Below are 20,712 nucleotides of genomic sequence, written 5' to 3'. Positions count from 1 at the left end.
CAGTGGATAGATTGACAACATTAATATTCAAAGACAAATGGTGATGACTATGAAGAATTGGAATGTTGTAGCTTACGCCATGTTGCAAAGACTTCCACACAATCCTCTGGGGAACCAGAGGAAAAGAGATGCATGGAACAGAAAAAAAGAGAATCGTTTGTTCAGTCCACCTCTCTGGCATCCTTATTATGAACAGACAGCCAAATCAAATGTAAAGTCCTGTCAGTTACTCACTGCGTACTAACAGTTGATACTATTTTCATGTTTTAGGAACAAAATTGTATTTTGACCACCTTTTAATTCCCATTCATTCCATTGTGTTGTACATTACTAAATACGTTACTAAATATTAGTTTGGGTTTGTATCATCACTGGTATTATGAGTTTAAAGAAAAAGACCTGTGATCCTCTTTATCCATTTGACATGTTTAAAGAACTGCTGATGAGAGTTTAGGACTGGCATGTTCAGTCAAGAGGAAGGACAAGGATGGCAAGGTGAGGGACCCTTGGATAACAAGGGAGGTGGTGAATTTAGTCAAAAGGGAAAAAGAAGCATATGGAAGGTTTAGGAAGCTAAAATCAGACCGGGCCCATGTGGAATATAAAAGAAGCAAGAAAGAACTCAAGCAGGGAATTAGGAGAGCAAAAAGGGACCATGAAATAACCTTGGCATGTAGTGTTAAAGAGAATCCCAAGGTGTTCTATACATACATCAAAAACAAGAGGATAACTTGGGGGAAGGTAGGACCACTCAAGGAGAAAGGAAGGAACTTGTGCTTGGAGGCAGAGAATGTGGTGAGATCCTAAAAGAGTACTTTGCATCAATATTCAGCTAGGAGAAGGGTATGGAGGATATATGTATTTGTGTGGAGCATGCAAATATGCTATGGCACTTTGAGATCAAGAAAGAAGTGATGCCGGGTCTCTTGAAGAACTTCAGGGCAGATAAATCACCAGGGCCTGATGGTATCTACCCCAGGATAATCAGAGAGGCAACACAGGAGATTATTTGGGGCTTTGACCATGATCTTTGTATCCTCATTAGCTGCTGAAGAGGTCCCTGTTGACTGGCGTGTAGCTAATGTTCAAGAAGGAAATAGGGATAATGCAGGAAACTACGGACTGGTGAGTCTCACATCGGCAGTTGAGAAGGTATTGGAGAGACTCCTAGAAATAGGATTTATGCACATTTAGAAAAGCATGGCCAAATTAGGGACAGTCAGCAGGGCTTTGCGCAGGGAAGGTTATGTCTTACTAATGTGATTGAAATTTTTGAGGAGGTGACAAAGGTGATTGATGAGGGTAGAGCTTTGGATGTTGTCAACATGGATTTTAGTAAGGTTTTCAACAAGGTCTCCCATTGTAGGATCATCCAGAAGATTAAGATGCATGGAATCTACAGTGACTTGGCTACATGGATTCAGAATTGGCTTGTTCATGGAAGGCAGAGGAGAGTGGTGCTTGGGTGTATTTTCAGGCTGGAGTTTCACGACAAGTGATATTCTGCAGGGCTTTGTACTGAACCTCTGCTTTTTGTGATATGTATTAATGGCTTGGATGAAAATGTAGATAGGTAGATTAATAAGTTAGCAGATGATACAAAGATCCATGGATTTGTAGATAGTGTAGAAGGTTGTCAAAGGACAGAGGGATATAGATCCATTGCAGATGTGGGCAGAGTAATGGCAGATAAAGTTTAATCGGGTACGTGTGAGGTGCTGCCTTTTGAATTAGAATTCCTACAGTGTGGAGACAGGCCCTTCGGCCCAACAAGTCCACACGACCCTCCGAAGAGGGACCGACCAGACCTATTCCCCTACATTTATCCATGACTAATAACCTACAATATGGGCAATTTAGCATGGCCTATTCAACTAACCTGGCATCTTTGAATTATGGGAGGAAACCGGAGCACCCAAAGGAAACCCACACAGACATGGGGAGAATGTGCAAAGTTCACACAGACAGTCGCTCCAGGCTGGAATTGAACCCGGGTCCCTGGTGCTGTGAGGAGCAGTTGCTAACCACTGAGCCACCGTGCTACTTTGGGAGATCAAATGTTAAGGAAAAGTAAGCAGTTAATGGCAGGAGCTGAACCCCATAGATGTACAGAGGGATCTTAGGGTTTAAAGTCAGCATGGTTTTGTGAAGAGCAGGTCGTGCCTCACAAACCTTATTGAATTCTTTGAGAAGGTGACTAAGGAGGTGGACGAAGGTAAAGCGGTAGATGTGGTGTATATGGATTTTAGTAAGGCGTTTGATAAGGTTCCCCATGGTAGGCTACTGCAAAAAATACAGAGATATGGCATTGAATGTGAATTGGAGGTTTGGATTAGGAATTGGCTGGCTGGAAGAAGACAGAGGGTAATAGTTGATGGTAAAGGTTCATCTTGGAGTGCAGTTATCAGCGGTGTTCCGCAAGGATCTGTTTTGGGACCATTGCTGTTTGTCATTTTTATAAATGACCTGGAGGAGGGGCTAGAAGGTTGGGTGAGCAAGTTTGCAGATGATACGAAAGTCGGTGGAGTTGTTGACAGTGAGGAAGGATGTGGCAAGTTACAGCGGGATATAGATAAGCTGCAGAGCTGGGCAGAAAGGTGGCAAATAGAGTTCAGTGTAGTTAAGTGTGAAGTCATTCACTTTGGTAAGAGTAACAAGAAGATGGGGTACTGGGCTAATGGTCGCATACTTGGTAGTGTGGATGAGCAGAGGGATCTTGGTGTCCATGTACACAGATCTCTGAAAGTTGCCACCCAGGTAAATAGTGCTGTGAAGAAGGATATGGCGTACTGGCTTTTATTGGTAGAGGAATTGACTTCCGGAGTCCTGAGATCATGTTGCAGTTGTATAAGACTCTGGTGCGGCCGCATCTGGAGTATTGTGTGCAGTTTTGGTCGCCATACTATAGGAAGGATGTGGAGGCATTGGAACGGGTGCAGAGGAGGTTTACCAGGATGTTGCCTGGTATGGTAGGAAGATCGTATGAGGAAAGGCTGAGGCACTTAGGGCTGTTTTCATTGGAGAAAAGAAGGTATGGGGTGACTTGATAGAGGTGTACAAGATGATTAGGGGTTTAGATAGGGTTGACCATGAGAACCTTTTTCCACGTATGGAGTCAGCTATTACGAGGGGGCATAGCTTTAAATTAAGGGGTGATAGGTATAGGACAGATGTTAGGGGTAGATTCTTTACTCAGCGAGTCGTAAGTTCATGGAATGCCCTGCCAGTAGCAGTGGTGGACTCTCCCTCTTTATGGGCATTTAAACGGGCATTGGATAGACATATGGAGGATAGTGGGCTAGTGTAGGGTAGGTGGGCTTGGATCGGCGCAACATCGAGGGCCGAAGGGCCTGTACTGAGCCGTATTTTTCTATGTTCAATGTTCTAAATCCAAAGTTCCCTGAAATTGGCCATGTAAGTAGATAGGGTGGGAAAGAAAATGTACGGCATGCTTGTATTTATTGGTTGGGGAAGTGAGTACAAGAGTCAGGATGTCATGTTTCAGCTTTATAAGACTTTGGTTAGGTCACACTTAGAGTATTGCATTCAATTCTGGTTGCCACATTACAGGAGGCTTTGGAGAGGCTGCAAAAGAGGTTTATTAGCGTGCTGCCTGGATTAGAGGATATGAGCTATAAGAAGAGGCTAGAAAAACCCAGGTTGTTTCTCTGGAGTAGTGGTGGGGAGGCTTGATATAAGTCCATCAAATTATGTGATGCGTTGATAGGGTTGACGGTCAGATTCTTTTCCCCAAAGTTGAAATGTCTAAAACTGGGGGAATTATTTTAAGATGAGAGGGGTAAGTTCAAAGGAGATGTGAGGGGCAAGTTTTTTAAACAGAGAGTAGTAGGAGTCTGGAATGATCTGCCACTGGTGGTGATGAAGGCAGATGCAAGAGGGGTGTTTAACAATCTTTTAGATAAGCAAATAAATATACAAGGAATGGAGGTTTATGGACCAAGGGCAGGCAGAATGGATTAGTTTAATTTGGTGTCATATTTGGCATAACAATGTGGGCTGAAGAGCCCATTTCTGCACTTTATTGTTCTATGTTATTAAAGGAGTCCATGATTGCTTATAGGATACAGTAGCTAAGCAGAAAACGGGCATTTCCCTTTCATTGCTTCTGGTTCAAGACCATTTCCTGCAAGAACTTAGACCCAACTGCGATGCACCAAAACAAAACATGTCGGAGTTAAATCTAAAGTTAGCTTTGAATATTAATTCACCTTTATAACTTATCTGAATAATACCTGCCTGCTTTTGCATCTTGCCGGTAGGATTTTTAGATTATGATCATTTCAGCTTAAGATCTTCAGAAGATTTCATTTTTGCATTTGACCCCCAAACCGTGAAATTGTCTTAAAACTATTCACCACACAAATGTTCTTTCTTCTCATGGTCCTGCCTTTCTGGACTGTCAATGAGATGGAGCTCGATGTTGAAATCCTGTTGGAGTTCTCCTGAGCCACTATGCAATTCAACCTTAATGTGTAGAGCATTTTTCCCTCTGTGTTACCCAGCCCAACTGGTTCTGGCAGCTGAAAAAGTAAAGCTAGAATTCTCTCAATATTTCTTCCTCGGGATTGTTATTTTCAGGCAATCATTGACTATAATCTTCAGAAGTGTAATGTTTTTAAATACATTACACTTGTAATTACATTGTAATTTAAATACAAATGGGAAAAGTGCTCCATCTACAATAAATAAATAATCAAGCATTACATGAAGATAAATACACAAAAATATGGAACAAATATGGAGGGCGGCACGGTGGCACAGTGGTTAGCACTGCTGCCTCACAGCGCCTGTAGACCCGGGTTCAATTTCCGACTCAGGCGACTGACTGTGTGGAGTTTGCCCGTTCTCCCCGTGTCTGCGTGGGTTTCCTCCGGGTGCTCCGGTTTCCTCCCACAGTCCAAAGATGTGCGGGTCAGGTGAATTGGCCAAGCTAAATTGCCCGTAGTGTTAGGTAAGGGATAAATGTAGGGGTATGGGTGGGTTGCGCTTTGGCGGGTCGGTGTGGACTTGTTGGACCGAAGGGCCTGTTTCCACACTGTAAGTCTAATCTAACACCTTACAGACCAGATCTTAGATAAAATTTAGAACTATGAATGAACTTACATAATTAAAATAATTCAAGTAACAGAGTACTTTATATTCCCAGCCAATTAAAAGGCAGCTTTTCAGCCCTTTACAGAATGTAGACGTCGATTTCCTAAAGGTTCTATTCGATTGCACTGCAGTGCTAGACATTCGACTAAGTGACAGGTCCATACAAATCAAGGACGGGGCTTCTTGGAGTTCCAACCTCTTTGGCTTGAAAGGAAAAGGGCTCATAAATGAGAGAAATGAGGTATCAAACTGCTTGTCTGACATCAAGTGCAGGAATTAACAGTAATTTCATCCTATTATATACTGAGATGATCAAATCCACGGTCTTTGGTGCTGTGCATACAGGCTCCACCCTTCTCCTTGTAGCTAACTGAAATTGAATCAGATTGTTCACAACCTTGGTGTCATATTTAACCCTGAAATCAGCTACCAATTATTTGCCCCTCGCAACTCTCAGGCGACCTATAACCTCATTTAACTAGGCCCCTGCCTCAGCTCATCTGCTGCTGAAACTTGCTTCCATGTCTTTTCCTAACTTGAGCTCCACTATTTTAGCACACTTCTGAGTGATGTCTCACAATCCACCCTCCATAAATTTGAGTTATTTGAAACTTCACTATTCATGTCTTGACTTGCTCTAAATCACATTCATCCACTTAGACGCTGTGCTTACCAACCTAAATTGAATTCCAGTTAAGCAAGGTATTGATTTTAAACAGAAAATGCCAGAGAAAACAGCAGATTTGGTCACATCTCTAGATAGAAAAACAATTTAATGTTTTGAGTCTGGTGACCCATTGTCAGAATATGTTCTGATTTTTCTCTCTTCAGATATTATCAAATCTGATATGCTTTTCTTGCCTCTTTGTTTTTCTGTCAGAATTCCAATATCTAGAGTCCTTTGTGTTTATTTTATTGTCTTGATTTTAAAACACCTTTCAAATCCCTCCATTCTTTCCCATTGTTATCTTTGTAATCTCCTGAAGACTCAATAGCTGCACTTCTTGATTCCTCAGCATCCCTGACTCTAATTGCTCCACAATGGTGTCGTCTGGAATTTGCTTCTTAAATCTTTCAATCTCTCCAGTCTTCATTAAGATACTCTACAAAGAGTTGAAAGCCAAAATCCTTCATCAACCTTTGGCCACTTGTCTGATGCCATCTGAAGTGGCTCAGTCCTGAATATGATTTCTAACTCTCCTGTGAAACTCCTTGGAGAGTTGCTGTAATTACTGTAGACTGCTAACCAAATGTATGTAAACCAGATTTCAATGGAAATGCTCAGATCTGGGAACATTCCTGGACTCCAAGAGAAAGATGAGTGTTTTGTCAAAAACAAAGTTTGGGAGAGGTTGGTGTGGAGGTGGAGGGGGAATTGATGCAACCTCACAGGAGAAGCTTGACTAGCCCCTCACAGTATCAATTTTTAAAAAAAATCTGCATCAAATTTGCAGATTCTGGCAGAGTGTCCACAGACTAGATGAGCATGCATTCTTGTCTATCCGATGTAGCTCAAGAGTCCCTACACTGATACCATGGACTCTGGTAGGGTCAATGCAGGATAATTGCACACAGACATGCACAAATGCACACTAGCCTGCCAAGACTGCAACACACTGATCTTCAAGATTGATGTTTAACATTAGATCAGTTGGCCCTGTAGTATTTCTGATGTCTCTCTGTGAGGTCACACAGCAGTTTATCAGCCTCAGTATTCAAACAATTTTAAAAGTAACTCATAACTGGCAATAGATCTGAGATGATCTAACCATGCCTGAATCACACATAATGAGACTGGAGTTCAGAGATTTAAATTGATGTGTGGAATGGCAGTCTGATATCAACAAATATAATGATCATTCATAAGAAAAGCTCAAATTTGTCACGTGAACATTATTAGCCAATCCTATCTCTAAAACAAAATTAATAATGCTGAAAAAGTCGCATGTTGCAAAAATGTTTTCTGAACTTCCCAAACTAATGCTTGGACCAATCACAATTAACCTTTCTGGTATAAAATGTATACAAAGTGACACCTAACTATCAATCATTACTAACTGGTGTATTCACCATGGCAATGCCTTTACCAATCAGAGGCCATTGCTAACTAATTGAAGTTCTTCTTTCATACCATATAAATGTTAGTTTTAAGTTTAAATTGGTATTCTTGTGAATTGTCCTATTGAGTGCAAGATAAAAAGCTTTCACAAAATATGTCCATTTTAAAATAATATTCAAGTTGTGCCTTACCACTTGACTAAATCTCTAATCTGGGGATGCCAATTATGCATCCACAACCCTCTATGAAAAACTTCACCTGACATGAATGATAATATGGAAATAATATCACTCATTACTGCAGATATCACATTTGAAAGCTATGAATAAGTAAAGTTTTGCAAATCCACCTCCAAGCTATCTTCAAGCTGAAATGTCACTCTGCCTATCACAACAACAAATAAGGTAGAATGTGAATTTCAGCACCGGTGTGTACCTAAAAAAATCAGATATAAGTTCCAATATCCAGCAGCTTGTTCCTTTGGCTGTTCACAGCCAACAAGGTACTGACTGTACCCATCCAGTCTGCACTTGCAAAGCTCACAACACACTGTCCAACACTAGATGTAACTTTAGAATTGAACACATTTGCTAAATAACTGACTGTGTGAAGAATTTCACTTATAATCAACTTTGGATAGTCAAATCGGACTCATAGTATGGCATACATTCCAGTGTACTGGAAATTATATTTATTTCTACAGGGCCTTGTTATTTTCAGACAGAAAGAAAATGTACAAACTGGACCCATTTCAACTCAACAAATGTATGGACTACTGAGAGTCAACTTGCCTGTATCAAAATGGAAAAAAAAACTTAGCAGTTAATTGATGCATTCCCAGTGGCAATGCTGCTACCAAATCAGAGTCCACTTGCCAAACAATCAGAACTTTCCTTTATACAGCATGAACATTGCTTTGCCTTTACTTCTGTATTTGTTGCAATTGTCTAGATGAATGCAAAATGAATAGCTTTGATAACATATGTATTTTATTAGTAATACTAAAAGGCAAACTATAGCAGAGTATTTTTCACTGTTTCACATCTCTTAGTGACAGGTGGCTCAATTTTTATGTCAAAATTATTGTTTTATGGGTGGAGCTTAGAACTACAACTATAAATAGCCTAAAAGTTCCATAGTATCATCATTACAGGGTATAGGTTATATCATATAAGATATAAATAGAAAGCAGGAGACAACAGCTTCGTATCACTTGGAGGTCGCCACTGATGGTGTTACCTGGCCAGGTAATGAAACATCTGGATATCAAACCTACAGCTCAGCGAGCAAATCTACACCCTAAACCTCAACCTGAGCTATAAACCTTCACAAACCTTGCCAGCACCATTACAATCAAGCTACAACCTGTAAGCACCAAAGATATTGCAACCCAGAGACAGAAGAACCCTAGAAATTCTGCAGGGAATGTGAAGGGATGCAAATAATTTTGATGGCATTAAAAATCAAGCAAAAAGATTCAAAACGGCCTCAAAGTTTCCAATGCTCAATGGGTAGGCAATGAAGATCATATCTGAATTTACATGTTATGAAAATGCATCAAGCTCTGCTTTCTTGACCATAATATTTCTTACTTAGATAAACAAAGCATCCAAATCAAAATTGCCAAAGGCAATGAAGGCTTTTGCAGATAAAACATCTTAGATATCTTCAATCCTTTACTTTTAAAAATCCAGAAAAATATGGTAAACAGTCAAAAATTAGGTTTAAGTGAAGCTCAACTTAATAAGCTATCTTGAATATATGTCTTCCAGTCAAGGGTTGATAGAGAACACAAAAGATTTTGTGACTAAGTTCAGAGATAAGGGGTGTGATTCAGACTTTCTGGCAGCAGACAGAATAATTGAACCTATGATAACCTTGACAACAATGATATTATTATAACTAAGGATAGTAAAATTTTAATTTTTTAAGAATATAAAAACATTATACATGTTTTAAAGAAATAATTTATATAGTTAATTTTATTTTTAAATGAGTTTTGATGGCACAATTCTGCACAATTCAAAGAATTTATCAATATCTTCAAGAAACATCAGCATTCCATTAAGCTTAAAGCTATAAATGATAACGAAAGTATTAATTTCCAAAACAACAGAATACTTAAATTGGCACAATAGCATAAGTTAGAAACAAATTTCATTTTGAAAAATAACTGACACAATTCTACATAAAAGAAATCATCTTTTAAACATTCTTTCAGCTATTAGTGAGGTCTCATGTAATAAATTGCAAATGCATACACACTCAAAGTTGGAACATTATAACCAGACAGTTACCCCTGTTTACAGCATCTCATATCTCAGTCTGAGTTTTAAACTAAATTGAGTTTATACACAATGTTCATTACAAGTGCATCAACTACATTGCCACAACCTCACTATCCCCAATTTAACTCTTCAACTTTGCAGGCTTAAGCTAGAGATTCATTTGCAAGGAATGTATTTCATTAGAGTCATAGAACTATAGAGTTATACAGCATGAAAACAAGTTCTTTGAACCAATTTGTCCATGCCAACCAGAGTTCCTAAACTGAAACAATTCCATTTGCCAGTGTTTGGCCCATATCGCTCTAAACCTTTAGTGCTTTAAAGTTAGTTAGGTTTCTAGTTCATTGAATATTCCTTTGTTGACAGGTTTAAAGCTGTTCTTTCCCTTTTGCAAATTTCTTCTACAACACTGTCCTGCAGCCACCTTCTCCATCATCTTGCAGTCTTCCATCCTCCCTCCTCACAATTTTCTTTTTCTCCCCCATTATTACTACACCCCTTGTTCACCTAAAACCTTGTAAACTCCTGCTTCTTCACCTTATGAAGGCTTCTTTTTTTTAATCTAAGATCCCCAACACTTTGGTTGAATATAGATAAAGCTTGAATTATAGATAAAGCTTAATAAAGCATTTATTAAGAGTAAAGCTACAAGATTTCATGCTTTTTAAATTGACCAAATGAACCAAACTCTACAACTTAGAAAAGTAATGTATGTTCTATCATCCAGAATTAACAAGGCAAATCTGAGTTTGCAAACTGTAGTTGAATACTCCACAGAGCATATCAAGTCAAGTTTGATCACACAGAATTCTCAGCAACCCATCCAGGAACTGACACTGTGGGTCACTGTAACTCTAATCCCATGTTTACATTTGGAGAATATCATCTAACTCTGCACTGTAGATCACCATCCAACAGACTACTGTTCAACCCAATATACATACCCATTCCAAAAATGCATAGTTTGTTGATCTATGGAACTGAGTGCAAATCTATTTGATAGATAAGCATGGACAAACCATCCCAGTCATCATTCATTGACAGATCCAGGAGTACATAATGGATTACTCAAAAATCAGGGAAAGCTGAAAGATGCCCACAAATGATGTGCAATAGTGAATTATCCAACTTGAACATAGGACAGAAACTCCAAGTGTAACACCTCAACAAATCCAGCAGAAATATTCAACAAATATCCATAATTAAGATTGAATTAAAGACACAAAATCAAGACATCCAAATAGGTACATTTTAATTTTAAGGAACTTTCAAATGAATCTGAATGGCATTATCCAGACAGGATAATATTTAAAAACAAGAATAGATCATTGATGGGTATTAACGAAAATACTTTCACATTTGTTCTGATAATGTGACCTAACATGCTTCCTTAGTTTGTAATAAGCTGAACAACTTCATTCATGCTGACAGATGGATTGTACAGTGACTAAAATAGTTGCAGAATATAAATGTTTTTCAAAATATAGGTAGGTGCTCCTATATCCATAGGAAATAGCTGTGGTTTAGTAAAAAGGACTGATTGAGGCACTAAAAGAAATATTGCCATTTTGCAGTTCATTAGAAAGTGCATGAGGAAATCTGGTTGATATTGTGAGCACATTGGATTACTGGGCGCTGTAAGGTCAACTCACCGTTGGCATTTTCTAATACTCTGCCATCCCCTCCCCATAAGCATCTGAACCATTTCCTCCTTACAGAGCTGATTCCATCCACTGACCCAATATCATAACCCCTCCCTCTCACCTTGCCAGACCATATATCCTAGCCCATCCTCAAAATGCTGTTCCAATCTAAACATCCCACTGTTCTGACTCCATACTTCCACATTCCCTATCCCCAACAAATGCCAACAGTCCCTAACTACTCCCTGACTAACCCAAGCCCCAACCTATCCTAAAACATCACCACATCCTCTATCACAAAAAGGCATTATTTCCCTGATTTACACATATTCACAAGACCTCTGACTTGTTCTAGTAGGAACTCAAAAGCAAACTAAATTCACATCCACTTGGTAACTTGAGCAAGCGCTGGCTGACGGGGACCTTAGCTTTGGTCCCACTATTGCACCTTTTTGGGTTCAATTTCTTCACCCAGAGAGTAGTGAGCCTGTGGAGTTCTCCACGTAAAATAATTGAGACCAAAACATTGATTGTTTTCAGGAAGGAATTAGATATAGGACTTTAATGATCAAAGGGTATGAGGAGGAAGTTGGAACAGGGTTGCAAATGTGTTGCTGGTCAAAGCACAGCAGGCCAGGCAGCATCTCAGGAATAGAGAATTCGACGTTTCGAGCATAAGCCCTTCATCAGGAATAAGGGTATTGAGTTTGATTACCAGCCATGACCAAACTGAATGTGGAGCAGGTTCAAAGGCTGAGTGGGCTTACTCCTGTTCTTATATTCTATGTTGTAAACAAGCTGGGAGCAGCATGCAACTCAAACCTTGTAAATTGACTATACTCATAATTTCATTGCTACATTCACTTTCAAGTGCAACTAATTTTACAGACCTAACTTATCCAGAGGAAGCAGTGCATACACCAAGGTGTATGAATACTCACAAGCCTGTCCAGATTTGTGCCAGCTGCTGTTGTTGGTCTTTCTTCTGGGCTATAGGGCCTGAACCGTAAATTAAAATTTTCTGAAGTGGAGCGTGTCCTACGCGTGGGTTTCATTGGTTTTGGCTGGCCACATCCTTGAAAAACCTGCAACAATTAAACAAGTAAAAAACATTTCAAATTGTTTCAAGTTCATCCACTAACTTTTTCTGGAGCAGTAACTCAAGTAGTTAAGTGATCTGTTGAGTGAGTGAGTTTTCAGAGCCAGCATATTTCTCTTTGAGTCTCAAAAATAATGATTTCAGAAAAACTTTGGGACACAGAAGTATCACGGATGTTGGGATAAAAAATGTGGTCATTGGGACACACACAGACAGATCTCCCAAAAGATCATTATTACTGTGAATTTTCAAATCAAATGTCAACTTTGAATTACAGATTGAAAGTTTGAATTGAATTCACTGAATCACAGAATTACTATGCTGCTGAAGGAGACCATTCAGCCCAATCACATTCATCCTGGATCTCTGATGACTTAGTGACATTCTCCTGCCCTTTCCACACAATCCTGCGCATTATTCCTTTATTAAATAATCATTTAATTCCCTCTCAATTGCCTCAATATTTGAAGTAGGGTTCCACCACACTTCCAGACAGTGTATTTCAGACATAAACCCCCTGCTGTCTGAAAATGTTGTTTTTCTCGCATTGTTGATATTTCCTTTGCAAATCACCTTAAATCTGAGCTCTTTTGTTCATGATCCTTTTAAAAGCAGGAAGTGTTTCTCCCTGCCTTCTCTGTCCAGACCTCCCATGATTTTGAAAACTCCAAGTAAATCTCTTGTCAGTTGATGGTACTACGGACAAGTCAGATGGCAGAATGAAATCTGGATTGATACATCACATTTTAACATGGCAGTCTTTCACTGAAATGTACATGCACAAACCGACAGATTAGTTTTATCAATAAAACGTAAGTGAAGAAATTAAAAAAAAACAAACCAAGCTATAATAATTTGAAAACCTTCAAAATGCAGCAAAACAAAATCCCATCTACTTCCCTATACTATCAATTTAGAGCTATTCAACAAGTAAAGATATTTTCCTTCCCTATTAAACTTGTAGTTTTCACTTAACTGCTTTTCTTTCTCACTTGTTGTCTTGTGACCTGTGAAGTCTTTTTCCTGAATCCTCACACAGCTGAGATCTCAGATTTCCTCAGTTTCGAATAACCATTTTTACCCAAACATACCTCTGGATGTTTAACATATGAAACAATTTCCTTGAGGTAACGTATTTCCATAACTGGTTGGAACTGTTTCCTTTTTTTTAAATGAAAGACTCCTAGCATCTGGCTTAAATCTCTGAACTGTTAATCCAGAGATCTCTGTAATGTTTTGGGGAACCAAGTTTGAATCCTGCCATGGCAGATGGTAAAATTTGGAATCAATAAATATCTGGGATTAAGAGTCTACTGATGACCACAAAACCATTGCCGATTATTGAAAAAAACTATCTTGTTCACTAATGTCTTTTTGGGAAGGAAATTGCCATCTATACATCTGGCCCAGATGTGAGTCCAGACACACAACAATGTGGTTGACTTGTAATTACCCTCTAGGCAATTAAAGATGAGCAATAAATGCTGGCGTAACCAGTGACACCCATGAATGAATATTTTTTGCAAATCTGATCTTCAAATTGCCCAAAAGTTTTCTAGTCTATGAATTTTTCTAAGCTAAAAATCAACTGCCAATTATTATAAACAAAAAAGTAAGCTAAATTTCAATGCTTCCTCTTTCTTTATTTATCACCACTCCATAAACAAACTTTCTTTAAAACTCATAGAATCACTGTGGAACCAGACCATTCAGCCCATCATGTACACAGTGACCCTCTGAAGGGCATCCCTCCCAGATCCACTGCACTACCCTGTTCCGGTAGCCCTGCATTTCACATGGCTAATCCAAGTAGCATCCCTTGACACTATGACAATTTAGCATGGCTAATCTATCTAACCTTGGAGTGTGGGAGGAGACTGGAATCTACCTAGTCTTGGAGTGTGGGAGGAGACATGCAGACAGTGAAGAATGTGAAAACTCCACACAGACAGTCATCTGGGATGAAATTGAACCTGGGTCCCTGGCACTGTGAGGGTGCAGTGCTAACCATTAAGCAGTCTGGTTTACAGCAGACACCTCACGGCGCTGGAGCAGTACCACCAACACTGACTGGGCAAGATCCTGCAAATACGCTGGGAAGAAAGAATGCATCAACGTTAGCATCCTTGACCAGGCTAATATCTCCAGCAATGAGGCATTGACCATCCTTGATTGGCTATGATGGGCTTGGCACATCTTCTACATAACCACCATTAGACCCCAGCTTTGAAATTGCTGGCAAGCCCCACATGGACACAGGAAGTACTTCAGTGATACCCTCAAGGCATTACTGGTGAACTGCAGCATTCCCACACACACCTGGGAATCATTGGCCCAAGACCATCCAAATTTGAGGAGGAGCATCTGGGAAGGCATCAAGCATCTTGAGACTTGCTGTTGGGATAAAGCAGAAGCCAGGCAAAAACAGTGTAAAGAGTGCACAGCCACACCAATGCCCCAGCCATCTTTTCCTGCAACCACCTTCTGTTCTAAGTGAAACAGAACTTGTGGAAGCTGCATTGGTCCATACAGCCACCTACAGACTCCCCCTGAGAGTGGAAGAAGTCTTCTGCATCTGCGAGGAACTGCCAATGATGACTGGTTTAAAATCATGGCTCTGGAAGGTCTGACCTTGTTAATTATCAAATCTTTACACAAATATCGACCAACATGCATTGTTAGCAGTTTAAAATCCAAACCCTTACCAAAATGGACGGCACGATGGCACAGTGGTTAGCACTGCTGCCTCACAGCGCCTGAGATCCGGGTTCAATTCCCGACTCAGGCGACTGTCTGTGTGGAGTTTACACATTCTCCCCGTGTCTGCGTGGGTTTCCTCCGGGTGCTCCGGTTTCCTCCCACAGTCCAACGATGTGCGGGCCAGGTGAATTGGCCATGCTAAATTGCCCGTAGTGTTAGGTAAGGAGTAAATGTAGGGGTATGGGTAGGTTGCGCTTCGGCGGGTCGGTGTGGACTTGTTGGGCCAAAGGACCTGTTTCCACACTGTAAGTAATCTAATCTAAAAATAAAAAGTATCAGTATCTGCATACAGATCATACACCTTTCAGAACACAGAACCCAACTTTTCCAATTTAACATTAGCAGTGCTCCTTGAGCAGCATTCTTGGGATTCTAGAGGTGAGTACTATGAATGGGCAAGCTGAATACTTTTAACCTAACAAAACATTGTCAGTTGACCAACCATTACTGTCAGCCCACTAGACTATTTTTTCACATCTGCAAGTGAGCTGTCATCAAAAAGTAAGCTGACTTGGCATCTCAACTTTATCCTTCTGATTAAAACACAACATTTAAAGTAGGTGCAAGTTAACTGATGAGATTACATGTATTTTGTATTATTTTAATCAATACATTTAAAATAGAGGAGTTGAATGTTGTGTCCTCATTTTATATTGGACAAAAGCAACAATAAGCTGTGCTAATGGAAGTTTTGTAAATATATATACTGAGGAGCATATTCTTTGGAAGTAATCTTTCTTCTCCTTTGCTCCTGAGCTTTCCAAGTAGCAGATATCTGTACTGGAAAAATAAGTGGCTGTGCAGCTATCGAGTATCTACTTTGAGCTGAAGGAAGCTTATGACAGGAAACTTAATCCAGTTTTTTTTCTGGCTTCTCCTTTCATCTATGTGGAAAAAATAATCTTCCGCTTTCAACTTTGTTACAGTAATGCTGCCAAAATCAGGAACCAACTCTTCAACAATAACAAATGCAGCTTTCGTTTTCGATTTCTGCAGCTGCAGCTCATTGAAACCAGTGAAACAGACTTCATTGCCATTGGCAGAACTGACTCTATTAATTAAACAGTAGCTTAGTGTGTGCATTCTATTAATACATTAAATTAAACTACTACTCTAAGGAACACTTTCTGATGAAATGATTAAAACAAGGAATAACCCAGACCAGTATTATGCCGAGTAAATGCTATCTCAGTTAATCACTGCTTGCTAACTATAGCTTATTTGGAACGCAGATAAATTCATTTGTTAACTCCAGTCACTAAACTGATGAGGCTTTTCACTGCCTCCAGAGGCAAATGTCTACTCCAAGGATTCCTTTTTCAAAACATTGCCAAATTACATTGACACTTAACTGATTCAGCACAACAACCCCTATGAATATTGACGTTTCTTTAACATTAGCTTAACAGGGAAATGTGCAGAATGTCAGTAAATAGAAGCATGTTTAAGTGATAATTTAATCTCGTCAATGATCTTCTAAGTGCAGATTTCTTCGTACAAACAAGATAAAATGCCTCTGAAGAAGACTTCATAACTTTTTAATTGGAGCAAACAAATCCAGAAAGGGAAATATAATCCATCCATGATTAAAGATGATGAACTAACCTAGGAAACAAGGCACAAAACAGCAGTAGGAGTTTCATGTACTGAACTATTTACAAGGCGATGGTGAACTTTAATTTGCTGTTACGGTTGAGATCCATGTGAAAACTGTTTTTCTTATTTGCCTGCATCATGGCAGAGGCCTCTTGTGGCACAGCCTGGCACACCTTTGAGCCAGGAAGCACAGGTTCAAGTCTCACCTGCTCCAGAGGTGGATAAGAAGTTGAATCAATAGGTTGATTAAATACAGGTTGATATCTGTACCATTCAGAAGAATAGGGTGCAATGGTCATGTCTCTAACTGTGGGTCAAGAGGCTTGGGCTCAAATCTTGCCTGTTCCTGAGGTGTGTCATAACATGTTTGAGCAGATTGATTTTAAAAAAATCTGTGCCATACCATAAGCATTCCTCAACCTGCTGTAAAATGTTCCATTTGATCAGTTCTTCACTGATTTCTAGAAGGTAACTCATTTGCACTCAAGTTGCAATGCTGATTTTGACATATGTTTGGCTGTTGTAGTTCTAAAGATAGTCAGCAATGAAAAGAAACCGATTCTCACTGCGCTTTCACCAAGAACACATAAATGGGATTGGACGTTATACTTGCATTTAGTCAGTGATCATACTACATCGGCTTAAAGTTATAATGCTGAAAAATAATAGAAAAAACAGATAACTAATATGATTCAGAATTTCCATCAGTGACTAAATGCAATGATTTTCATTTTTCTCTTTGACACCTGTAAATTCTCACTTCCCAATATTATTTCATTAAGCATTCTACAAATGATATCATACTTTTTTGTCAGAAAAGCCTGCAGAATTTGTGTTGACTTTAATCAAGGGGAACTGTAGGAGGAATTTAATGCAACTTAGTTTGAACTAAAGCATGCAGAGAACATTGATAGGAGTAAATATTCAAAACATCACCATTTATTTTTCTTGGTTTGTGCCACTTGGTCATGTTTTCTTTCCAAAAGGAAGAAAGATATTCAGCTCAGACCATCTGTTAGTAGGGCATTGCAAATACCCTTGGAGAGAGTTGCAACCAATATTTGAAGACAGATTTAACATTAACTTGTCATCCCTCCTATTGTGAACGTGCACATTCTCTCCGTATATGGTGCTTTATTAATGGACTAAATCATAGACTTGCATAGAATCCATACAGTGTAGAAGCAGGCCATTCATCATATTGAGTCCAGACTGACCCTCTAAAGCACATCCTACTCAGACCCATCCATCCCTGTAACCTGCATTTTCCATGGCTAATCCACTTAACTTGCACATCCCTGGACACTATAGACAATTTAGCATGACCAATCCATCTAAACTGTATGTCTTTGGACTGTGGGAGGAAACCAGAGCACCTGGAGAAACCCACACAGACACAAGGAGGATGTGCAAACTCCACACAGACAGTGACCTGAGCGTGGAATCAAACTTGGATTCCCCTGGTACTGTGAGACAGCAGTGTTAACCACCAAGCTACTGTGCTGCCCTCAATGTCAATGACCTTTCATTAAAAGTGATTAAAGTTAGACACAAAGAGATGGCAGCTGGAGTAGGCGGATCAGTCCTTTGAACTTGTTCCGTCATTCACCAGGATCATATCTGTCTGAATTTCACTTTCTCTCACCTTCCCTATATACCTTTGTTCCCTTAACTAAATATTAGTTTTATCTTGGAAACACTAGTTGAATGAGCATCAACAGCTCCACAGGTTGAGACTTGATCCTCAATTCTAAACATCTGACCTCCAAGTTCTCAACTGACCAAACACAGAAAACATCAGCCCAGCAACTTCTCATTGGGTCCTTTAAGAATTTCGCACGTTTCATTGAAATTGCAGCTGAATTTTTAATCTGGGGTTGGGAACCTGATGCCTCTATCATTTCCTAGTTGAGAAACAATGTTTCATAATGTATGTGACTTAACATTGCTTTGCAGTATTAAAAAATTGAACTGACATCCAGGTAGTGATGTTAGGAGTAGCCCCAGTTTAGTTGGGGTGATGCTGGTTTATTGGTAATGTCATTAGTGCAAAGTGACTAGCAATCCAGAAACTTAGACTAAATGCTCTGGAAGAGTAGGTTTGAAACTCAGCATGGCTGCTTGTGAAATGTAAATTTACATTATACATTTGGAATGGAAGTCTCAGTGCTAGCAATCATGCCAACTATTGCCAATTGTTGTGAAAAAAAATCTGCGTCACTAACATCCTTTAGAGTCGAAAATCTGTCATCCTTCCTCACATTTGTCTTCATACATACAGGAATGTGGTTTCATATCCTTTGCAATGACCTGAGAAGGAATTCAATTTAACAATAGTTATGGATGGGCAACAAAGCTGACCTTGCCATTGATGACCATATTCCATGCAAGAATCAATGAAAAACAAAAACCAGTGGAAGTCCCCTTGACAGGTTTAACAATATCCATGACTGGGCTTGGTTTTGACAGATATGATGGAACTACAGATTGCCAGCACTGGCCTGGGTAGTCGTCCCAGGGAGGCACCACAAATTTCAGATGCTCTAACAGATGCATTGCCCAAAGAAGAGATATTTTGTTCTTGATGTCTGGAAGAAATAATCCACCAGGGTACTTATAGAGGAGGTGATGTATGTCAGAGGTATATGAGTGCATTACAGAAAGTAAGTGATATACCCAAGTTCTGGAAAGGTGAATGTCATGTGACACCTGATTGACAGGCCTGTAACTCTGCAGATGCAATCTTACACATAAGCTGAGTGTGTGTATGTTTGTATGTGCACTTCTGCACGTGCGTGTATAGTTCTCAAATAAAATAGCCAGTTGCAGCATTGAGCAACAGTAACATATGGAGTGCAGTTGAACAAGGCATTACTGAAGTTATCCCACTGGAATAGGTGGTGTGGGGCAGAGGATAAGTCAACAAAAGGGTTTGTTAACTATGGTGCTATGGTCTGCTGTGGGATAGACTGTGGGTGATTGACAGCCCGTTTTGGTTTATTATGGGACTCTTCAAACATATATGCTGGATAATTTAAGAGTTATGGACCTTCCTGTCCCAGGAGCTGGGAGTGGCTTGGGTGCAGCATTGCTGAATTTGCCAGGGCCCTTAGATACATGCTAACCTGAGGACTGCCACTAGCTTTGGAACTGCCCTGCTCTCTCCCTTCAATACTTGGGCACTTACCAATACCACCTTTATCTTATTTTTCCTCCATTTCTTCTTCTTTCTCGTCCATAGAAGAACAGTGTTCCTCCATCCTGCATCAGGCATCTTGGTCCTGTATAGTCATGTTGTGCAGCACACAATCAACCCTGACTGACATATATTAGAGGTCGGCACTCAGCTGGTTAAGGGAAGTGAAACACACCTTCAGGATGTCAATGATCTGTTCAATGTAGGGAGTGTTAGTTAATGGTTCTGGGTGAAATGGCATTCGGTATTTGTTTCTAAGTACTAGATTTGTCAGGAAAGACGTATTCAAGAAGTGAGCCTTACCCCCAGCAGCTACCTTGGAATCTGGGTGTTGACTTGAAAAGGTATAGTACTTCAAATTCTCAAAGGAATAATGATAGGCACCTGGGAACACAGTGCAGACCAAGATAAGATTTGCGTGATCACATATAATTGGGCATTGATGGAGCGGAAGCTTTTCCTGCTCAGTCACAATGTGATCTTGTTGGCAGAACCATTTTTCCTGATAGCTGGTGTGCTACTTTTTGTGAGCAGCTTTCAACACATGACGTTTGAGACTCCAGGGAAGGATAAGTTGCTTAAATTGCTCCTGTTGTCATGGATCAGGCAACAAAGAAGGCCACTTTTCTCCCCAATTCTGCTCCAGCTGTCTGTTGGAACCCCGTCATTAGATAGGAATGGAAGTTAGTCTTTGAGTAGAAGTGAAGTTGACGGATGTCCTTAACAATTAGCCAGGGCTGTCTGAGACCCACTTTTGAGATGGATAGAAACAGTGAAACTATGCAGACCTCTATCCTTCTGGATCAGATTGGGATCGCCTTCAGAAGCAAAATGATAATTATTTGAAGGCTCCCTGTCTTGGATTCTATAGGGGATTGGGATGTGAATGTTGCCACATGCTTCAGGTCAGTGTCCAATATCAGTCATAATTCCCTCCCACTGGAAAAATTGGGTTG

General features: G+C 39.9%; 1 protein-coding gene across 2 annotated transcripts in view; it reads right to left on the bottom strand.

Annotated features, from left to right (window-relative positions):
- The window catches only part of gpc6a (glypican 6a), a 1,030,971-nt gene that overhangs the window by 48,730 nt on the left and 961,529 nt on the right, over positions 1-20,712 (bottom strand). For both annotated transcript variants that reach the window (XM_060825936.1, XM_060825937.1), the window contains exon 6: positions 12,047-12,190. In XM_060825936.1, coding sequence (XP_060681919.1) covers positions 12,047-12,190 — 144 coding nt within the window. The remainder of the gene's footprint in view (positions 1-12,046; positions 12,191-20,712) is intronic.

This window comes from Hemiscyllium ocellatum, chromosome 6, assembly GCF_020745735.1.
Source record: "Hemiscyllium ocellatum isolate sHemOce1 chromosome 6, sHemOce1.pat.X.cur, whole genome shotgun sequence".
In the NCBI taxonomy this organism is placed as follows: Eukaryota; Metazoa; Chordata; class Chondrichthyes; order Orectolobiformes; family Hemiscylliidae; genus Hemiscyllium; species Hemiscyllium ocellatum.
Note: the sequence above shows the minus strand (reverse complement) of the source record. Positions and strands in the feature narration are given on the sequence as shown.